Raw genomic sequence first — 18,733 nt, 5'->3', positions numbered from 1 at the left:
ATTCAGAAATTTGCTATTCCGAGAATATGAGAGTGAACGAATCCGCGCTATAAAATGAGCAGTAATCGTTTCCTGTGGAATTTTTCCCTTGTAATCGTGTAAATAGTAAAGGCCAAAGTATACTAAAATAGCCGAAAAGTACGACGTACGTAGGATGTTACGAAAAGGGCTAAATAGTGTTTGCCACACTGGATAAAAATGTATCGTAGGCAGAGACAAATTTATGTAAAAAAAATCATACAAAAATATAAGCAAATCTCTAAAATAGAAAATTATTTCTATTTCTGAGAAGCTTGATTTCTCGACCTATCTTTAGATCTTATATACAAGTACATATATACGTAAGTAGATAAATATGAGCCCCCCCGCAAATACAAGCAAATTCTTTAGAGGTCGTTTCTTGAAACTACGCGGAAAGAATTTTCTCTTAAGATTTACACTGAAAATCGATTAATCGTGGAACGACATGGCATTTTGAAGTACTTTGCGAGTTACTTCACAAAGTATTTTTAATAATTCACACTTTGTGAATTATTAGTGAAATGTATGGTAAAATTTCAAAATACTCATAACATTCTTTGAGATGTTGTCCGACGATTACAATGTTTTCAGGATAAATTTTAAAAGAAAATTATCTCCGTGTAGGTACTGCATTCTAATTAAATTATGCGTATGACTTACATAAAAAGTAAATATTTTAAAAAATCATCGAGATTACGTCATAATTAAAATTGAAATGTATCGACAGGCAAATAATTATATTAGGAAAAATTAGTAAAAGTCACTCTACCTGTTATAATTATCTGTTAGTGACAAGTGATCAATTTTCTCAGGGCACTAACCTGGGAAAAGCGAGTCTGAGGTCGGCTCTGAGTTTATTTAACAGCTCGCTGACCGACGTGAACTGTCTCAAGGTCATCTCGCCACTTCCGGATGCATAACCGGAACTCGAACTGGTTGTCGACGGCAGAGTACCTTGAGAGTCTTGAACGGTTCCTAATGGGCGCCTTCCCCATCGTCTCAGCGCGATTGCGTAATCTTCGGCATTATACGTGGGTGGTCTTAAGCGTTCCTGTGCCAACAGTTTGATCAGCTGATTAGAAAGATTCTTCCAATTGTACTTCATTCCATGCAATATCAGTTTATATAATTAATGGCATTTTCTATCCACGTTGAAAGTAATACTATATTATACGACCCCGAACTGTAACGAATATCTACGAAGGTCCTTTTAAAGTTCATTAAAGTTCATAAAAAATTATGAAATGATCGTAGTTGAAAATGTCGTTTTAATTTAACCCTTTGAAGCACGGTGTAATATATGTTGCACCATCAGAAATTTAAAAACCAATATAACTTCTTTCACTCCGATGCCTTTACTACTTCATATCTACAAGATTTTTGGTTCGCTAAAGATGCACTGAGAAAAATATCCGATTAAATATAATCGGATAATCCAATTACATTATAATAAGAAACGGATATATTCGATTAAATTGTATATCCGATGAAGAATATAATCGGTTTTTGGATGAAATTTTATCGGATATGTACATAATTTAATCGGAACAATGAATCGGAAAAATTGATCATCGGAAACGCTATTTAATTAAATGGTCTATCCGATGGAAATTTTTCTCAGTGTGAAAGCACATAAAAATACAGTAAAGTAATCAGCCAAAAATCCCTTAAGAATCAAGTTTCAGAGAAATCGGCTGAAAGGAAAAAGGTATACTTCGAATGGTTAAAGAGTTAATTTATTAATCTATGCACAACTAGCAGCGCGATGTTAGGGCACCTCGCACATCGAGCGGTTCTCGAGGAGCACGCGAATTATTGCCGCTTATACGTATGAAATATTTATATGTCGAAGGGTAGGAAGATATCTACGGTTAATTTCAGGGCGCTTTCGATCGTAAATTGATAGGATCGTAGTGATTATCGTTTCTTCTCGTTGTCCATAAGTTGCGGCCAGTAGCTGGACGCAGCTACGAGAACGGCTACGGCGAAATACAGCCATGAAACTGGGATCGAAATTAACCGTTTGTATACGGCTCGATTTCTGCCAGTTGCGAATATATAGATTAAAATATAATTTGTGTTTCAGACAAAAGAAATTCTAAGCGAATTAAAACAGAATTATAATCGAAAGAACTCGCAAACCCTCGAAATATATAGTTTAAGTAGATTTAAGTTTAGGCTAAGTTTTAGAGTGGAAAAAATGTAAAAGGTAAAGACTGTAACCCTAAAGAGAACACGATAAAGGTTATTATTATTATAATCAAAAGAAAACGCGCCCTTGTGCGCAAACGAGTCGATCTGTTATGCAGAAATGTCGTACGATAATTTGCATTAATATCGGAAAATCGAATGCGAGTGCGCAAATTAATTTATTCCGTTTCAGCCACGAGAATAAAATGTGCAATAAGCCTTTCTCGCTTTTAAGCGTTGCGGGAGGGAAGGCGATTCTAATCAGCGATGCTTCCTCGCCAATACATACTGTTGTACTCCACGCGAACAAATTACGTAAAATTGATTTACTTTCGTGCTTACGGTTAATGCAGAATGTATAAATTATGAAGCAATCCGCTATTGACGCACACGGAAGCGGTATAAATTATTCAAATGAGTCAATTACATTCAGAATCGTTCCCGTAAGCGCGTACGGTTCTTGTATTTCAATATAACGCGCGCTTATCAAACGGCAGCGCCGGGGTTAATCGGACGAGCGAAGAATTCAGAGACCCCTGAATTAAATAAGCTGTATGGGAATTTCTTCAAATTATTCTGTTTTTACTCGCACGCGAATGAGGCAGACGTTGCGCAGAAATGTAGCACGAGTGAAAAATACAGACGGGTTTTGCTCCAGCTGGTTCGAAGGAAAAACAAAACAGAGTGAGGGGGAGGGGAGAAATGGAAAGGAAATCGAAAAACCCACGTTATTCTTGCATCTCCGGTTTGCGGTCGTGCATCTTCGCCCTTGCTGGATACCGCATTGTCGCATCGCGGTCGATCGCAATTCACTCGCGGCTCTCGCTCGCGTTCGCGGTGGTACGCTAGTAAATAAACACTATTTATGAGAGCGGAGAAACGCGGCGCGACAATGAGAATATCTCGATATAATTTCTTGACACTGTTTATGCGCACCACGTCCACCCGATCGGTCGCTTTAGACCCGCTCGCTTCCTTCCCGCGCGCATCGGGATAAATATTCTCTGTTATCCTTCGCATTGAATTTGCATTGAATTTCCCGAGTATTGACTCCACACTGCGGGCTTGTAAGATCACACGTCGGAAATCGAAGATCGGCCGCGGATGCGACGGGGTGTTATCGGCGAGATTACAGCTGGTAGCCCGTCCAGCACTTCGCGAAACGGTGGCTACAATTATGAGTCGTCTACAATGCGTGCAGTAAGCCTGAAGTAGGAGTATCCTAGTAGCACAGTGCATTGGCTAAACATTGCCTAAATATTGGTCCAATCTTGGTTTATACTAAAAATGCATTGGCCGATATTGTCTAACGTAAGCCAATGTTGGCCATGGAATAAATGTATAATAAATGCACGATAATAATTATATAATATTCGATTTATACTGGCAATGCATTGGCCAATATTTAACAATGTAATAAGAATATTGGCGAAATAAGAGAAGGCGTCCATCTTACAATATTGGACCAATATTGGGAATTTACATTATTTCCCAATATTGCGCCAATATATTGTGCTATTAAGGAGTAAGAAAATTAATGCATTTTATTTCTTACTCCTACTTCAACTCTTACGCTTACTCTCGGCGAATTGGAACGCCAGTATCACAAATATTTTAAAAATTATGTCTGTATTTTAGCTTCCTTGCACCAAAAGCTAAAGATTATGGCTCTTTCTTACTCCTTACGCCAGGCTTACTCCACGCATTGTAGACGATGCATAAGATTACGTCGTAATTATAAGATTAAAAAAACGAAAGAGAGATATCTTTCAATAGAGGAGAGAGAAAAATTGAATGGCTTTCTAGAAAGTACAGATTTAAATCGATTTACACGACGTGAGGATCATTAGCAATCACGATCAATCACGCTGGGTACTTATTGCTATTATCCACGAACGCTCATGATTGGATCTCGTTACAGCGAGATACGACGCGTGCCGATGTTGCCTTCGTTTTGGCTTGTCTTTACGTGACATCGTGACGATGAGAGATAAGGTTTCTATAGCAATTACGATCGTAGGTATAACTCGCTTATTAATTAACTCGCGCGGAGATGTGCGTTCGCGCTTCGCGCGTCCAGGAAACGAAGACGAGCCATCTTCTTTTTTCCTCCTTCTTTGAAATTTCCAATTCGGTGCGAGGGAAAAATGGCGGCGGGGCGCGCGCCGCCTGTAAAATTGATGATTTATCGAAAGTGTTAATAACAACACTTTCGATACGCCGTCAGCTTTACATACGCTTTACGCATCCCTTCCGCAATTTAAGTGAAATCGCCGCCGAGACTTTCCCGCAACGGCGGAACATCGCCGCGCGCACGATATCTCGTCACAGTCGATCTCGTTTCGAGTCCATCCATGCGATTTCCATTTTCATCCGACGAATTGAGCAATTTCGATCTTAACTCGTAAAATCCGCGGACTTTCACGCGCGTCAAAGTGAAACTATCGCGCGCCATCTTTTTTTGGGTGAATTAACACATACGTGCTCAGTTAGATTGAATCGTGAATAATTATCCTAGTAGCACAGTGCATTGGCTAAACATTGGCTAAAACTTGGTCCAATGTTGGTTATAATAGAAATGCATTGGCCGATTATTGTCCAAGGTAAAGCCAATATTGGCCATGGAACAAATGTAATATTGCATGATAAAAATTATATAATATCAGATTTATATTGGCCAATATTTAACAATGTAATAAGAATATTGACAAAACAAGAGAAGGTGTCTTACAATATTGAACCAATATTACAATTTAATCGGATATGTCCGCTTGTTATTATATAATTGGATTATCCGATTATATTTAATCGGACATTTTTGTCAGTGTAAATTTATATTATTTCCCAATATTGCGCCGATAGATTGTGCTACTAGGGTATCGTTATCACAGCTGATGTTCGCTGTCACGTTGGCGAGTAAATGTAGTACGAGTGAAGAATACAGATGGGTTTTGCTCCAGCTGGTTCGAAAGAAAAATGCAACAGAGCGGGGGGAAAAGAAATGGAAAGGAAATCGAAAAACCCACGTTATTCTTGCGTTATCACGGCTGATGCCCACTGTTACGCGCTGCAAAACGGACTTGTACACTGAAAAAAATTTCTGGTTGAATATGGACGAATCAGATAATTCCTTTAGGATTTACCAGAATTCCTTTAGAATTTACCAGAATTCCTGTAATCCTACAGAAATTCCTGTAATCCTACAGAAATTCTGGTAAATCCTAAAGGAATTATCTGATTCGTCCATATTCAACCAGAAATTTTTTTCAGTGTACAAACTATAAATTGCAATGCACGCGATCGAGATTCGCTAATGGTCGCGATATTAAGACATGCGCCTCGGTTAATTGGGGAAGAAGTTGTATCGCGGAAATTGACGTTCTCATTAATCGCGCGTATGACAGTGTGAGATATATATTATCTCGCGACGCAAGGAGCGCGGTGTATCGCAAGCGGTGGGAAAGACACGCGGGAATATTTATGAGTTACCATACGCAATATATAATCAAGCCGTACGGCGCGCGCATATGCCGTTAGCGACAAGGTCAAGGCGGGGAGGTGACTTGCTACTTTAGCTCTCGCGCAAGGTCGGCTCTATTCTCTTAATATTAATATCCTCTTTCTTGCCGCGCCAGAATCGTGTCCGAAGGGGTGGCGGAGTTCTCACGGTGTGCGCCGAGCACAAAATGAAGATCGGTCGTCTTGCCGGTCCAGAGCCTGTCCCTCTCCCGTGTATATTTACTCAAAGTTGAAAGATATGCTAATCGGAAACATCCTGCCGCGGCGAGGCCCGCGTTTAACGCGACTCAAGTTACATCATAAAGCTTCCGCGCCGTTTACACGCCGGCGAACCGACGCGCGACACAATCGTCCCCGGCTTAACATCGGCACGCCGTAATTTACTTAACGCTGGGTCCTTACCTTTTCCGGTTGCGGCCCCCATGGTTTTACAACCAGCAGCTCCTCCTCCGCATTCGGCGCCATGTCCGACTCGCTGAAAAATCACAGGCAAATTAGTCGGGGAATAAACAGGAGATGCAGTTTCTTTAGCTTGAAAAGAAAGACATGTTAACGTAGTCGCGCGACTTTATTTTGTTGTTCTTATTTTTTTTAAGACGTGTGTAATTGCAATTAAATTTAGAAATTACAACGAAATTGAAACGTATTATGTTTTCGCGAGATCAAATTTAATTTAATCTCTTTTTATTGCAGCACCGTTGGATTACGAGAGAAATGTCAGAGGGAAGAAATAAATTCTTTTTCTTCCGTTACATCACATTTCAGTAGCATTTTTTATTCTGATAATGTAGTTTAAGAAATTTATAAAAAACTATTCTTATTTTCATATATCAGATACATATAGAGAGAAGTCCTCTATTATGAGATAGGCTTCTAATATGAGATAGCAGGTTTTCAACATCAAAATTTAATCGCAAATCTTTATTCACGACGTTTACACGATCTAACAATGAGTTTTCCACTAAACAGACTTCACTCCAAGGATACTAAATTAACGATGAAACCAATAGATGATGCCTATTAATTTCGCAAAAACCCTGCTATCTCATATTAGGAGTTTATTTCATGATAGCGGATTTTTCTCCAATGCGAACTTTCTGTGTTACGAAGATAAATTTCATAAAATTGATAAAACGGCAATTATATTTATATTAATCCATGAACATATCGAGTACACTTTATTGCTCGATGGTGCGCAGAGAGAATTAATTTATTTCGGCAATTACTGCAGCGTATCATTTCCGATGTCACAATCCAACATGGCTGCAGTGAAGAAGCGGAAGTGACATTGAACGACATTCTTAGCGCGTCCGACTCGAATAAAGCGCGAGGCGGAAAGTCTCAAGGCAGGTGCATTGTTCTTCTTGACAAGTGCATCTCCTTTTCGGTCACTTTCATACAATACGAAACGTTACGTTTAATTAGAGAGTCGCGCACGTCGCGCGCACATCGCGCGCGCGCGCTGTCGATCGTCCGTGCTGTAGAACGATTCCGCGGAATTTGCTTCGTGGTATTTTCAAACGGTACCTCACTCACGCGGTGCGTTCCGCCGGAACGAAGGCGACGGCCACGCACCGGCACCGCATATGCGATATTGTAACGAAAATGGGAATCTTAAATAATAATACAGCCAAGCTCGTAATTTGTAACACAAAGTAGACTCATGGGACAATAAACGAACAGAAATATAGATTTGAACAGTATAACTTGATTTATCGATGTCTATAATCATTTGCGGAACGTTTCGAGCTTCATCGAGCTTTATCAGCCGCGATAACGACACTGGGAATATTAATTAATGAAAAGCACGTATAAAAAAAATACGAGTATTAAGAGACACAATAGTCCAGAAAACATTTTGCGGGCAAACATCTAGATTTAGGACGACGCACTTGGATAGGATTTTGCTTGCGTTGTTGAGCCATTTTTGTACGCGAGTCGTTAGATATTTATGCGTTAATACATGAGCTGACCACTTGCGTGCAAAGGCACGGGCTAAACATATCTTACGGGCACAACTCAGGCAAATCTCGTACAAGTTTGCATGCATAAAGCCTTGTGTCCAACGATCCAAGAGCAGCTTTTACGGAATACGCTGCCAGTTGAATGGCTACACGTTTCTCGTAACTAGAACTTGGACCAAGTTCTAGCATCGTGGACACAGGCCTTAAGACAAGCAAAATTGGCGCGCAAGAATTGTTATCTGGGAGGTAAACGGGCCACATGTAGAAATTTTTATTTTATCGCTCGTTTCACGTCTCTATTCCTCTCGATTGTTGGAAAATTCGCTTATCCTCTCGTCTCTTGTGATCGAGAAGTGTGTAAAATAACTCGATCTCTGAAGGCCTGCGTCCAGGATGCTGGAACTTGGTCCAAGCTCTAGTTCCGAGAAATATGTAGCCAATCAACTTGCAGCTTTTACGAAATAGTTGTAAATTGATAGGCTACACATTTCTCGAAACTAGGACTTGAACCAAGTCCTAGCATCGTGGACACAGGCCTTGAAAAACTTGACGATCGATCAGCCTCCGAATCCTTTAGGAATGTACGATGCGCAACTCTATCGAGCTGAAGAAAAGTCGCTGTCAGAAATGAATTCAATAAGGACGGCTCTAATAAGCGGGATCTTCCATCACTAACTTTTGACGCTTCGTTCGAACGCGCGATTTATATCGCAGCGTCACGATGATCTCGCGCGAACCGGATTACTCGCGGTAATAATCGCGATTGTATTAGCGCGAGAGATTCTGGTTATCGCGCCGGTAATTGCGCTTCACACCTGCGCACCTGTCCGGTATGCAGATATAATCTTATCCGTCAAGATAAAGGACTCTTCTCTCGTGAGCGCTCTCCGGCATTTCACGGTCCGGTGCTGCGTGGTGCAATGATTCTGCCGCGTACATTACGGGGACAGGGACCACGGATGCTTAGTTTTCTAGGTTGCCTATGATAATAATGGGAGTTACGATCGTGTCGCGGTCACGATCGACCGTATGATCGTGTGGCGTCGATGCCTTCGATGGCAAGCCGAGTGGATCGACGGAGAGATGTACCATGATGTTCGATGCCCACGTACTGACCTTGCAAATCACCGCCGTAACCGTAATCACCGATTCCCGTAATTCGATTTAAAGGTTACTATATTCGTAACATTAGCGCTGCATTACGAGCGGTACATTAAACACCGCCTGCGAATCTTGTATTCACGCTGGACTTTCTAGTCAGATGCTTCATCGCGTATAAGACTGTCGTGTATGAAAATTGATCGCGGATAATGCGCATAAAATGTATAACTGATTAATGCCCATTTCTATCACAATGCAGGCTAATTGTAATCCTGGTTTAACTTGCTTTTCACCCGCTTCCAGTTTCTACGAGTTAGGAAAAGTAAGTTAAACCAAGATGAAAGTTGATCCACATTTGTAAAATCGGACACGTTAGAAAAACGAACAAAATTGCGACAATTGTGCTATTTAGTTGCTTATTTTTTAATTACTTTCTGTTAATCTCTTATTTTCTTATAAACATTGATTCGATATCTCAATGCATTCCAATGACAACTTTTATGAAGAAAAACAAATCTCCTGAATAATTAAAATTTCTAATATCACGAAGCATTGCTTGAGAAGCGCTTGATCCAAATCAATTCTGATCGAAATAAAAAAATCGTTACGTAAAAATTGCCATGCAATAACGAAACGTTATATTATATTTCTCACAACCTCATTTAGTATAAAAATAAGACAATATCAAAATAAAATCAATGATTCTTATTCTCCTCTATCGAATTAAAAAAGATTGACTTACTATATCGAGACAAGAGTAACTTATATAAATGTAAGTTTGTATATTCTTGCGTTTAGAATAAATTGTCCTTCCATCTTACGCACAAAGTCAACACGACGATATTCGACAAAAGATTTTAGATTTTAGATTCTAGATTTTAGAATTTTTTTATTTAAGATTAAAATATTCCTTTCTCTATAATAAATATGATTGGCGCTATATCGATTCTATTTTATGAAGTGTAATAGTATTAGATCTGGAAATCTTTTCTGTGGATGTACTCTGGAAAAAAAGACAGTTAGCAACCCATTTTGGGGTCCACAATTAGCAATCGAATTATTTAGATTGTTCGTAACTCTACTCTGGAAAAAATTTTGACCGTTTTTTTTGTAGTTAAACAACTTAACATTTCGGTTAGTGCCTCTTGAGTGAAAATTATCTTTGCGTTACTGAATATCGACAGAACTAATTGAGATAATTGATTAGTATTACTTAAAAATCTTGGATATAGATAGAATAGCTAATTGCGATTTTTAGTTACGCGGGGTAAAATTCGTAAAAGAGATTAGAGTTACGAACAATTCAAATAATTCGATTACTAATTGTGGGCCCCAAAATGGGTTGCTGTCTTCTTTTTACCCGGAGAGTAGCGTCTCTCGTACTTCTAATCAGTGGAATCTCGCGTCAAACGCGTCAGTAATTTTAGGGCCCTTCAGCCCAGGAGACCGTCAAACGCGTTTCGTAATTCCGAGAACGGGACATCCCGAAAAGATTACACAACGTCGCTCCGGACTCTCGGACGTCGCCGCGCGTGGCCTTCCCTCGCGGAAGCCCCGACGAACACGTGCGTACGTTCGCGGACGCGGGTACACTTGAAACGCGTGCTCGCGGGTATAACGCGAGGGAAAAGGTATACGGCGGCGTAAGTGCGTACCCTACTACTCGGAAACGGCCGAGGCATTGACCCGCGCGCGAGTGCGGTTAAGTCACACATGTGCACGCGTGGATTACCCGATATATGTGCGCATCTACGCGCCGGCACACGCACGCGAGCGCGCGCGCGCGCGCGTGCACGCGGTGCCTCAATAGCATTAAAACGGCCCACGCTCCTATCCACCGTATCTCTCCGTCGCGGCTACTACCGCCGGCCGCTGAACAATTCGCCACCGTGCCCAGCCATAGATTTCCGTAATATACATTAGATCGCCGGCAGGTCATAATTACCTGGCGATTAAACGCTGATGAGGCTATCGCAGGAGCCCCCTGATTGAAATTGTCGAGCTCGAGTCAGCCTTCTGTTCCGGAATCTTTCCTAATGGGAATAAAAATGCGCGTTCTCTCTCTCTCTCTCTCTCTCTCTCTCGCTCTCTCTCTCTCTCTCTCATTAATTTTTTCTGGATACTATCGTGTGGTCATACATGAATGCGTGATGCAAGGGAGGAGAGTGAGAGCAGAAGAAGATTTCACTTTGCGGAAAAGTAGCACCGTTCCAAAGCAAAGAAGTTCCATTACACTCGCGATAGCTCGCTATTTTCATAGCCGGAAATATGTACGATTGATGATACCGAATGCGTGATACCGGACGAGATCGTCTCTCTCCTTCTCTGTTTCTCTCTCGTAGAATGTTATATCTGTACGTTTCTTTCACGGTCGCTGTAGGAAGTCCTGCTTAGTGCGCGCAGGAAAAACCTGCTTCTGGCGTCGAGCGACGATCAGATATAGCTCTTAACCCTTTCACGACCACGCGTATAGGTTCCACTTACAAAATTGAAAAGGACTCGACGATTCAGCATGCATGCTTTTGCGCAAGAAAAATATTACATCGACGACAAAGCTCGAAGACGGAAAGTTATAATTCGGTCGTGAAAGGGTTAACCGATCAAAAACAATTGATACATTCGATTGCGCAATGCGCTGCTCTTAGCACGCACGCGATGGAAGCGCGTTCCTCGTCGTGTGCGTCCAGCAATTTTACGAGCAGCGCACATTCTACACAGTAGGATACGTAGTGGGATGTGCAGAGAGGCGCCGCGGCTCTCCGAGGCCGAAGGACGACCGCGACGGAAAATCTTGCGACCGGGAATGTAAGGTAAACGTCCCGGTGATTGAGCTAATAGGAGGGCACGCGATTAGTTTTGCATTTTTATCAGTGAATAATTAATGTACCAGCGTTTCTGTAAAACTTTTGTCTGTCAGCGATCGAAAGACAACAGTGAATAAAATAATCACTAGAGATCAGCTGTAATTTTAATTGAAATATTAAGTAATGCCGGTTGTACCAGTTATCGAACTGAAAAAATGAATCGCGTCCTGATTACCGAATAAGAGATTCGACGATCGTAAGCTCGTTAAATAATATTTCCAATTGGCATATCTTTTAACTGAATTTTAAAAGCTCTTCTCTTTAGAAATTTAGAAATATTATAATAAATGTAAATATGTAGAGGAAAGTTCCCTATTACGAGATAGGCTTCTAATATGAGACAGTAGGTTTTCAACGTCAAAATTCAATCACAAATCTTTTTCGCGACGATCACACGATCTAACAATGAATTTTCCACTAAGCAGACTTCACTCCAAGGGCAATAAATTCATGGTGGAGCAAACAGAGATGCCTATTAATTTAGCACAAACTCCGCTCCCTCATATTAGGAGCTCCTCTATTATATTAATGTTTCAATCCTTAGGACGCACCTTCAGTCACTGGAAAAATTTACCTTAACGCCGTTCATTTCTGCCTCGCTACGACGATAACGAAATTCTCTCGCCTCGTCGCGACTCGACCCGTCGGTCCTCAATTAATCATACGTTTCGGTGTCGATTAAGGATCGCAAGAGTGTCCAGTGCACTCGTAATATATGCAAGGTGATAATTTCGAGAGGAAATATTCGTCCATCGGCAAATGATTGCGCGGTAATAACGCGATTCTCCTCGGTGTGTCGAGATGAAAAGGCATTTTTGAAACTTACAGAGCCATCGAGAAATAGTACAGAGGGCTCGGGCTTCATTGTGTGGAAAATTGATAGGTAGGTACTGCAGAGCGTAACGAGGTGCCGCGACTCGTTAAAGCGATTATTCCCGTCTGGCCGAACCGTTGCGTAACGAAAAATATCGGCGGATCTAATGCCAGATCGCCGGCTCGTAATAACGGGGAGCCAATCCGACCGAGTTTCCACTGGCAATTAACCGGTGAGTAAAGACCAATTTGTCTGTCCTCTCTCTCCCCGCCCGGGGAAGAATTCAATTAGCTGTGCCGAAAATCACCCAGTGAGAAATATTCGTCAATTCGATAGTGTCGATGTCGACATCGTTTCGACACCGATCGACGAGTCGTTTCTCGCAGTGCAATTCAAGAATCAAAAGAGTGAACTGAAAAGCGTCTACTTTAACGGATTGACGAAATGGTATCCGCAAGGGAGCGTACGGTGGAAGCAACGCCGCGGATCCGTGTTCCACGGTTATTAAAGTCGAGGTCGTAGCGGAGCACCAACGGTTGAGAGGGTACGGCTGAATACAAGAAGAGGTCATCGCGAGAGCGATTGCAAGGGGGTTGAGGGAGCCGCGGAGGGGAAAGGGGCGGAAGACATTGTAAGCATCACGATGCTCGTAATGCCTTTCCGTCGGGTGTTCGCCGCATCAGATATCGCAGCGCGGATGAGCGGAGAACGTCTCGAGCTGGAGCTGGTACGCGTTCGGGACGCGAGAAGCGGCGCCACGATCCCCGGGACCCCGGGATCGTCGATCTTGACGACCATTAGCGGAATACACGTGAGTCCAGGGGGATTTTTCCGTTATGACTGTTCCGGGAGCTATGCACGCTGGAATGCTAACCGAGCGCGGCGCAGCGCGGCGCGCGATGCCCGGAAATGCAGTCCGGTCTACCATACCTGATTCCTCGCCGATTGCGAAAGAAATACGCTCGTATTTCCCCCGAGGGGGCTGCAAAAACCAGCCGGACGCTCTCGTGAGCTTTTGCGCGGCGGAGAACGCTAGATTTCGTCGCCGCAGACACGCCGGAACTTCCGCGCGGCTGGCTGGCGCGCCGGACCAGTTTGAGTATTTTTAACAATCGACTTTTCCGCATCGTTCGTCAAATCGAGCGCGCCCGGGACCGACAGTGAAATTTGGAAAACGGCCACGTCAATTTGCATTTTTTATTCCGTTACCCTCTCAAAGGCCTGCGTCCACGACGCTGGAACCTGGTCCAAGTTCTAGTTTCGAGAGATGTGTAGCCAATCAACTTGCAGCTTGGACGGAATAGCTGCAAGTTGAATGGCTACACATTTCGCGAAACTAGAACTCGGACCACGTTCCAGCATCGTGGACGCAGGCCTTTACGCGCGCGGCATAACGTGAGGCTGTGCTTGCGCTCCGAGACGCGATAACAATTATGATATCATCCGACATCGAATAGCTATACTGACTCGAACTACGCTGTCATGGGATTTGTAATAATCTCACATTCTAACCCGACGAATAATGAATTGCCCAGGGTCATTTAACGTGTATTAAAGTTCGTGCGTGCGCGGTGGACGGCCGAGAAATAGCCGCCTCACTCGTGTATCGTCGTATAAATTGTAATCGCGATATCGTGCGCGAGCCACATTATGTTTATTGTATAATCAATATGGAAATAAGTTCTCGAAGTCACGCTACACTCCTCCGTAAACCGGAGGGCGCGTTTCCCCAGTGGGACGATCCCCTTTCAAAACTGACAATGAGGCACTCTAATCATTAATATCGTTACCGCACGCAGTGCGCTCCGCGCGGCATTTAAAACGCGCACGTGGTCGTCGCGCACATAAAATTTTCACCGTTCCGATTATATATCCATTTGCGCATTCTCCGCAAGTACAGCTGGGCGTCTCGTTCGTCACGCATCGTAAAATACGTTAAAATAGGCCCGATGACCTCGATCTAGGAAGAGCAAGATTTTCAGGACGCGCGCGCGCAAAACCAGGATCCCGAGCGGAAAAGCCACCGGTCTATATATGTTGATTACAGACCTCGCCCTGCGATGAATCGCCGTGGATGCGACCGAAGGAAAAAGAAAGGTATGGAAAAAAAGATGTGCTTGTGAGAGAGAAAGAGAGAGAGAGAAGAGGAAGAGGAAAAGAGGTGGAGGGGAGGGGAGAGGCTGCGGCCGCGGTCCAGAACGATAATAAATGTGAGATCGGATCTGGTTGCTTGTCTTATTGGCGTGAAACCGCTTCGACGAGCGGCGATCCAGATTATTTGAATATCGCGCCATAAACGCTCTCCAACTCGATCAGCTGAAGACGACAGCCGGGCCGAGATCCACGGCGCGGGGATTCGCTCGGAATAATTCGCGCGCCTGCTCCTAACTAACGTTGGCTATTACGCGTCTCGTTGCGTCACGAACTCGACGCGCAGCGGCGGTCTTGTTGGCGCGGGAATAATCGCGCGCGAGATAACAGGATAAATCGGTCGCCGATAATCGCTCGGGCTGTCAGGAGGAAGCGTCCCCGGAGAAAACAGATGCGGGACGGGACGATTGTGATTGAACTGTTTCAGCAACGAGCGTAATCGCGTTATTCGCCACCCCCGACGTCTCGACTCGTCGAAAACGAAGCCGATGCGCACCGAATGTTTTCGCGCGCGAGTGTCACCTCCATCGATCATGGAAATGACGGTCGGTCGCTTTCTTGGAACGGGAGTTCGATCGAGAGCGGTCGCTCCGCGGAGAAAACGATTCGTGTGCGCTTGATGATACACGTGTGCTCGCAGGAAATTGAAGTCATTAATGCCCGACCGAGAGAAAACGAGTAACGCCCTATATCGGTCGAGATACGCGCACCGTCGCATCATTTCGATGCGCGTGCACGATATTTTCCCAAAGGCCAAAAACTTTCCGCTGGAATCTCAACCGGGACGCCTTCGCCGTACCTTCCCCCTTTTGCTAAATGACTGCAAAAAATTTTTTATGTAAAACAAATAATGATGCCGAGAAATAAAAGACATTGGATGATCAGAGAACAACGACCTGTGAGCCAGATCAATTTATCGGTCAAGAGAGAATTTCACGAGTCGCTACTCTCTAAAGTTTTTGGAGTGAAAATAGAACTATAGAGTGAAATATTCGCTCTATTGGAGTAAATATTCATTCTAATAGAGTAAAGATTTGCTCCAATAGAGTGAACGTTTCACTCCATGGTTCTATTTTCACTCCAAAAACTTTAGAGAGTATACCGAGCCTTCGAAAAATTTGCAATTCTCGATAAGAGCAGATATTCCCTGGAGAAAGCGGACGAAGGAGGAAGGTGTTGTCCGGATTGTCTTCTTGATGAGGAAAAAAAAACAATCGATAAGATCGACCGTGAAAACCTGTGCTGAAACCTATGCCGAAATGATTCTTTCAACGCGCGTTCCGAAAGCTACCTGCAAGATAAATCCGCGGGGATCTAATACGTGCGGAGCCAACGTTCCGTGAAATACGTCGATTCGGATCCCGTTTCGTTTGTCACTGCTCGCCAACCGAGTGTCCATTGTAAGATCGTATGCCGTTATGAATCTCAAGTTATAAAACGGGTCCTCCGTCTGGCGAGGTACCATCCTCCCCTCTCTCTCTCTCCCCCCTCCCGTCCCTCCTCCCGCTGTCTTACTCTTTCTCTCCGGCGTGGAGTGTCTAACTGTATCTTTTCCACGGCACACACGTGAACATCTGTGAGCGTGCGGCAACGAGAGAAAGAGGAGGAAGGAAGAAAGGATGCCCCCCTCTCTCTCTCTTTCTCTAGGGAGGAAAAGAAAAACGGAAAGAAAGAAATAAATAAGCGCGGAGAGACGGACGAATTCGCAGGATGACGCTCGACAGTTCGGATTATCGCACCGGAGAAATCTAATTTATAGCGGCAAGACGCGAAACTACAATTTCTCTGCACCGTTAACCACTTCGATGCACTTCGTTTAGCGGGATGACATTTAATTCAGCGTGGCGCACTCATCGGAACAATTGTCGAGATCGCGCCGCCGCCGGCTCCGTATGGTCCTCGCCGCTCTCGCGCGAAATATTTGTACCTACGCGCACTGAGAAAAATGTCCGATTGAATATAATCGGATAATCCTATCACATAATAACAAATGGATATATCCGATAAAAAAAATATCATCGGTTTTCCAATCAAATTTCATCGGATGTACCATTAGTTTCGGACATTTTTCTCAGTGTTGCACCGAGAAAAAATTTCATCGAATAAACCAATGAAATAGTGTGTCCAATGGTTAATTTTTCCCTTAAATTACGTATATATCCGATGATACGCAGTTACCGACGAAAGTTGATCGAAAACCCGATCATATTTTTCATCGGATATGTCCGCTTGTTTTTATGTATTAATTGGATTATCCGATTATATTTAATGGGATACTTCTCTCAGTCTAATAATCCACCGATTAGAAGAGTAACCGGTTGCGGGGGGGAAAAGAAATTATTAAATAACCGGCGCGATGGAAAAAAAATATCGCGTTCTTGTACGCGTCGCACGGGAGTTACCTGCATTCATTGACATAACAGTCGCGCGGAAAAGAGTAACAGGGGCGGTAATTACGGAAAGAGATGCGTTTGAACGGCGGTTAATTGCGAGACTCGCGCATCGGGAATGCGCAACCACGTGCGGTAGCAACATTATTCACCCGGCGGCGTAACGGGACGCAATAATTAACACCGATGCGGAATTATTGGCTAAACACGTGGTAATAAAATCGACCATCCGCGCGGTGCTCCCCGCGCGAGAAAATACAACCGCGTGGGAATACATTTACAGTGGTAACTGCGATAACTATACCGGCGATAGAGTGGAGGGCGCGCTCGCCGGAGCCTGCAAAGACTGTTTTTCGCGCGAGTTACACAACGCGCTTGCGATAAATCATAAATGAGGTAACGACGGGACTAATTAGCCAGACGAGGCCTAAACAAAGGTACTTGTTATAACGCTACAACTGATGAGAAAGAGAGAAGGTGCGCGGTGTATAAATATATTACGTGTATACTTTATTCGTTCAAGAGACTCGTATTATTGCGATCGTATGTTGATCTTGAATCTTACGAGTTCTCTGTTGTGTAAATAGCTCGTGGGTTTGTTGCAATCTATATGTGAGAATTTCCACCCAAGTCGAGGAAAGTAACGCAATGCTTTCGTGAGCAACGCTGTCACTTCTAATATTTATTGTGTATATATATAGAGGAAAGTCCCCTATTATGAAATAGATTCTTAATACGAGACAGCGGAGTTTCTGCTAAATTAAAAGGTATTTTAATTTAAATTAAAAGGTATTTTAATTTAAATTAAAAGGTATTTAATATCCATTGGTTCCACCATGAATTTATTGCCCTTGAAGTGAAATCTGTTTAGTGGAAAATTGATTGTTAGATCGTGTAATCGTCGCGAAAAAAGATTTGTGATTCACTTTGAAAATCCTACTATCTCATATTAGAAGCCTATCGCATAATACAGGACTTTCCTCTAATTATATTGCAAAAATGCTTTATTTTTCATCTATTATAATTTTTACGTAGACATATGTAATTTTCTTATCAAAGATCCAAATCTCGAAATCGGACGGCCTGTTATTACGCGCGAGCGGGGAAAACCAGAAACGTATGAGTGCCGGAAGTGACAGCTTGTTCATGAAAGCGTCACATCATCTGCCTTCATCTTGAATCGAGAGATTCTCACATAAATTGCAATAAATCAACTCGGCAAAAAACTCATAAGACCCAAGCTCGGCGTACAATTATAATAACATAATTAGCTTATTCGATGAATAAACTAATATATACGTAATACACTTGTAACGTCGCACTATCAATACACATTATAAGAAGCACCTCGCTCTAAAGCTGTGACGCTTTCGTGCTGCTTTATATGGACATGTAAATTAGTCACAAAACGGAAAAAATGTCCCTAATACGGCGCTAATCAAATCAACTCGATATGGATGAAATTGTTCCGTCTCGAGCGCACTGTCGTCCATACATTGTTGCAGAAATCACACGAGCCCGTGAGAATCCCCGCTTTCGTGTCAAAGGAAGCGATTTTGCGTTTACAAAACATCGTTTCCGTTCGCGTTGCAGTACGCGCCCGCGGTTTGCGCCGCGCGCGAGTAGCGCACCTTTGTTCAACGCTGAAACAAAGAGCGCGCGAGCACCGCCACGCACTGTGAGCGGTCCTTTAAGCCAGTGCTTGGGGATAAGAGCACA

General features: G+C 43.2%; 1 protein-coding gene across 2 annotated transcripts in view; it reads right to left on the bottom strand.

The window, feature by feature from the left end:
• Window positions 1-18,733, bottom strand: part of LOC105561485 — a 58,945-nt gene that overhangs the window by 15,136 nt on the left and 25,076 nt on the right. For both annotated transcript variants that reach the window (XM_012011496.1, XM_012011497.1), the window contains exons 2-3: window positions 6,133-6,205; window positions 843-1,072 (exon numbers count right to left, since the gene is read on the bottom strand). In XM_012011496.1, coding sequence (XP_011866886.1) covers window positions 843-1,072; window positions 6,133-6,205 — 303 coding nt within the window. The remainder of the gene's footprint in view (window positions 1-842; window positions 1,073-6,132; window positions 6,206-18,733) is intronic.

Source organism: Vollenhovia emeryi, unplaced genomic scaffold (genome assembly GCF_000949405.1).
Source record: "Vollenhovia emeryi isolate VEMERY1.0 unplaced genomic scaffold, V.emery_V1.0 DF939206.1, whole genome shotgun sequence".
NCBI lineage: Eukaryota > Metazoa > Arthropoda > Insecta > Hymenoptera > Formicidae > Vollenhovia > Vollenhovia emeryi.
This window is presented reverse-complemented; position numbering and strand designations above follow the sequence as displayed.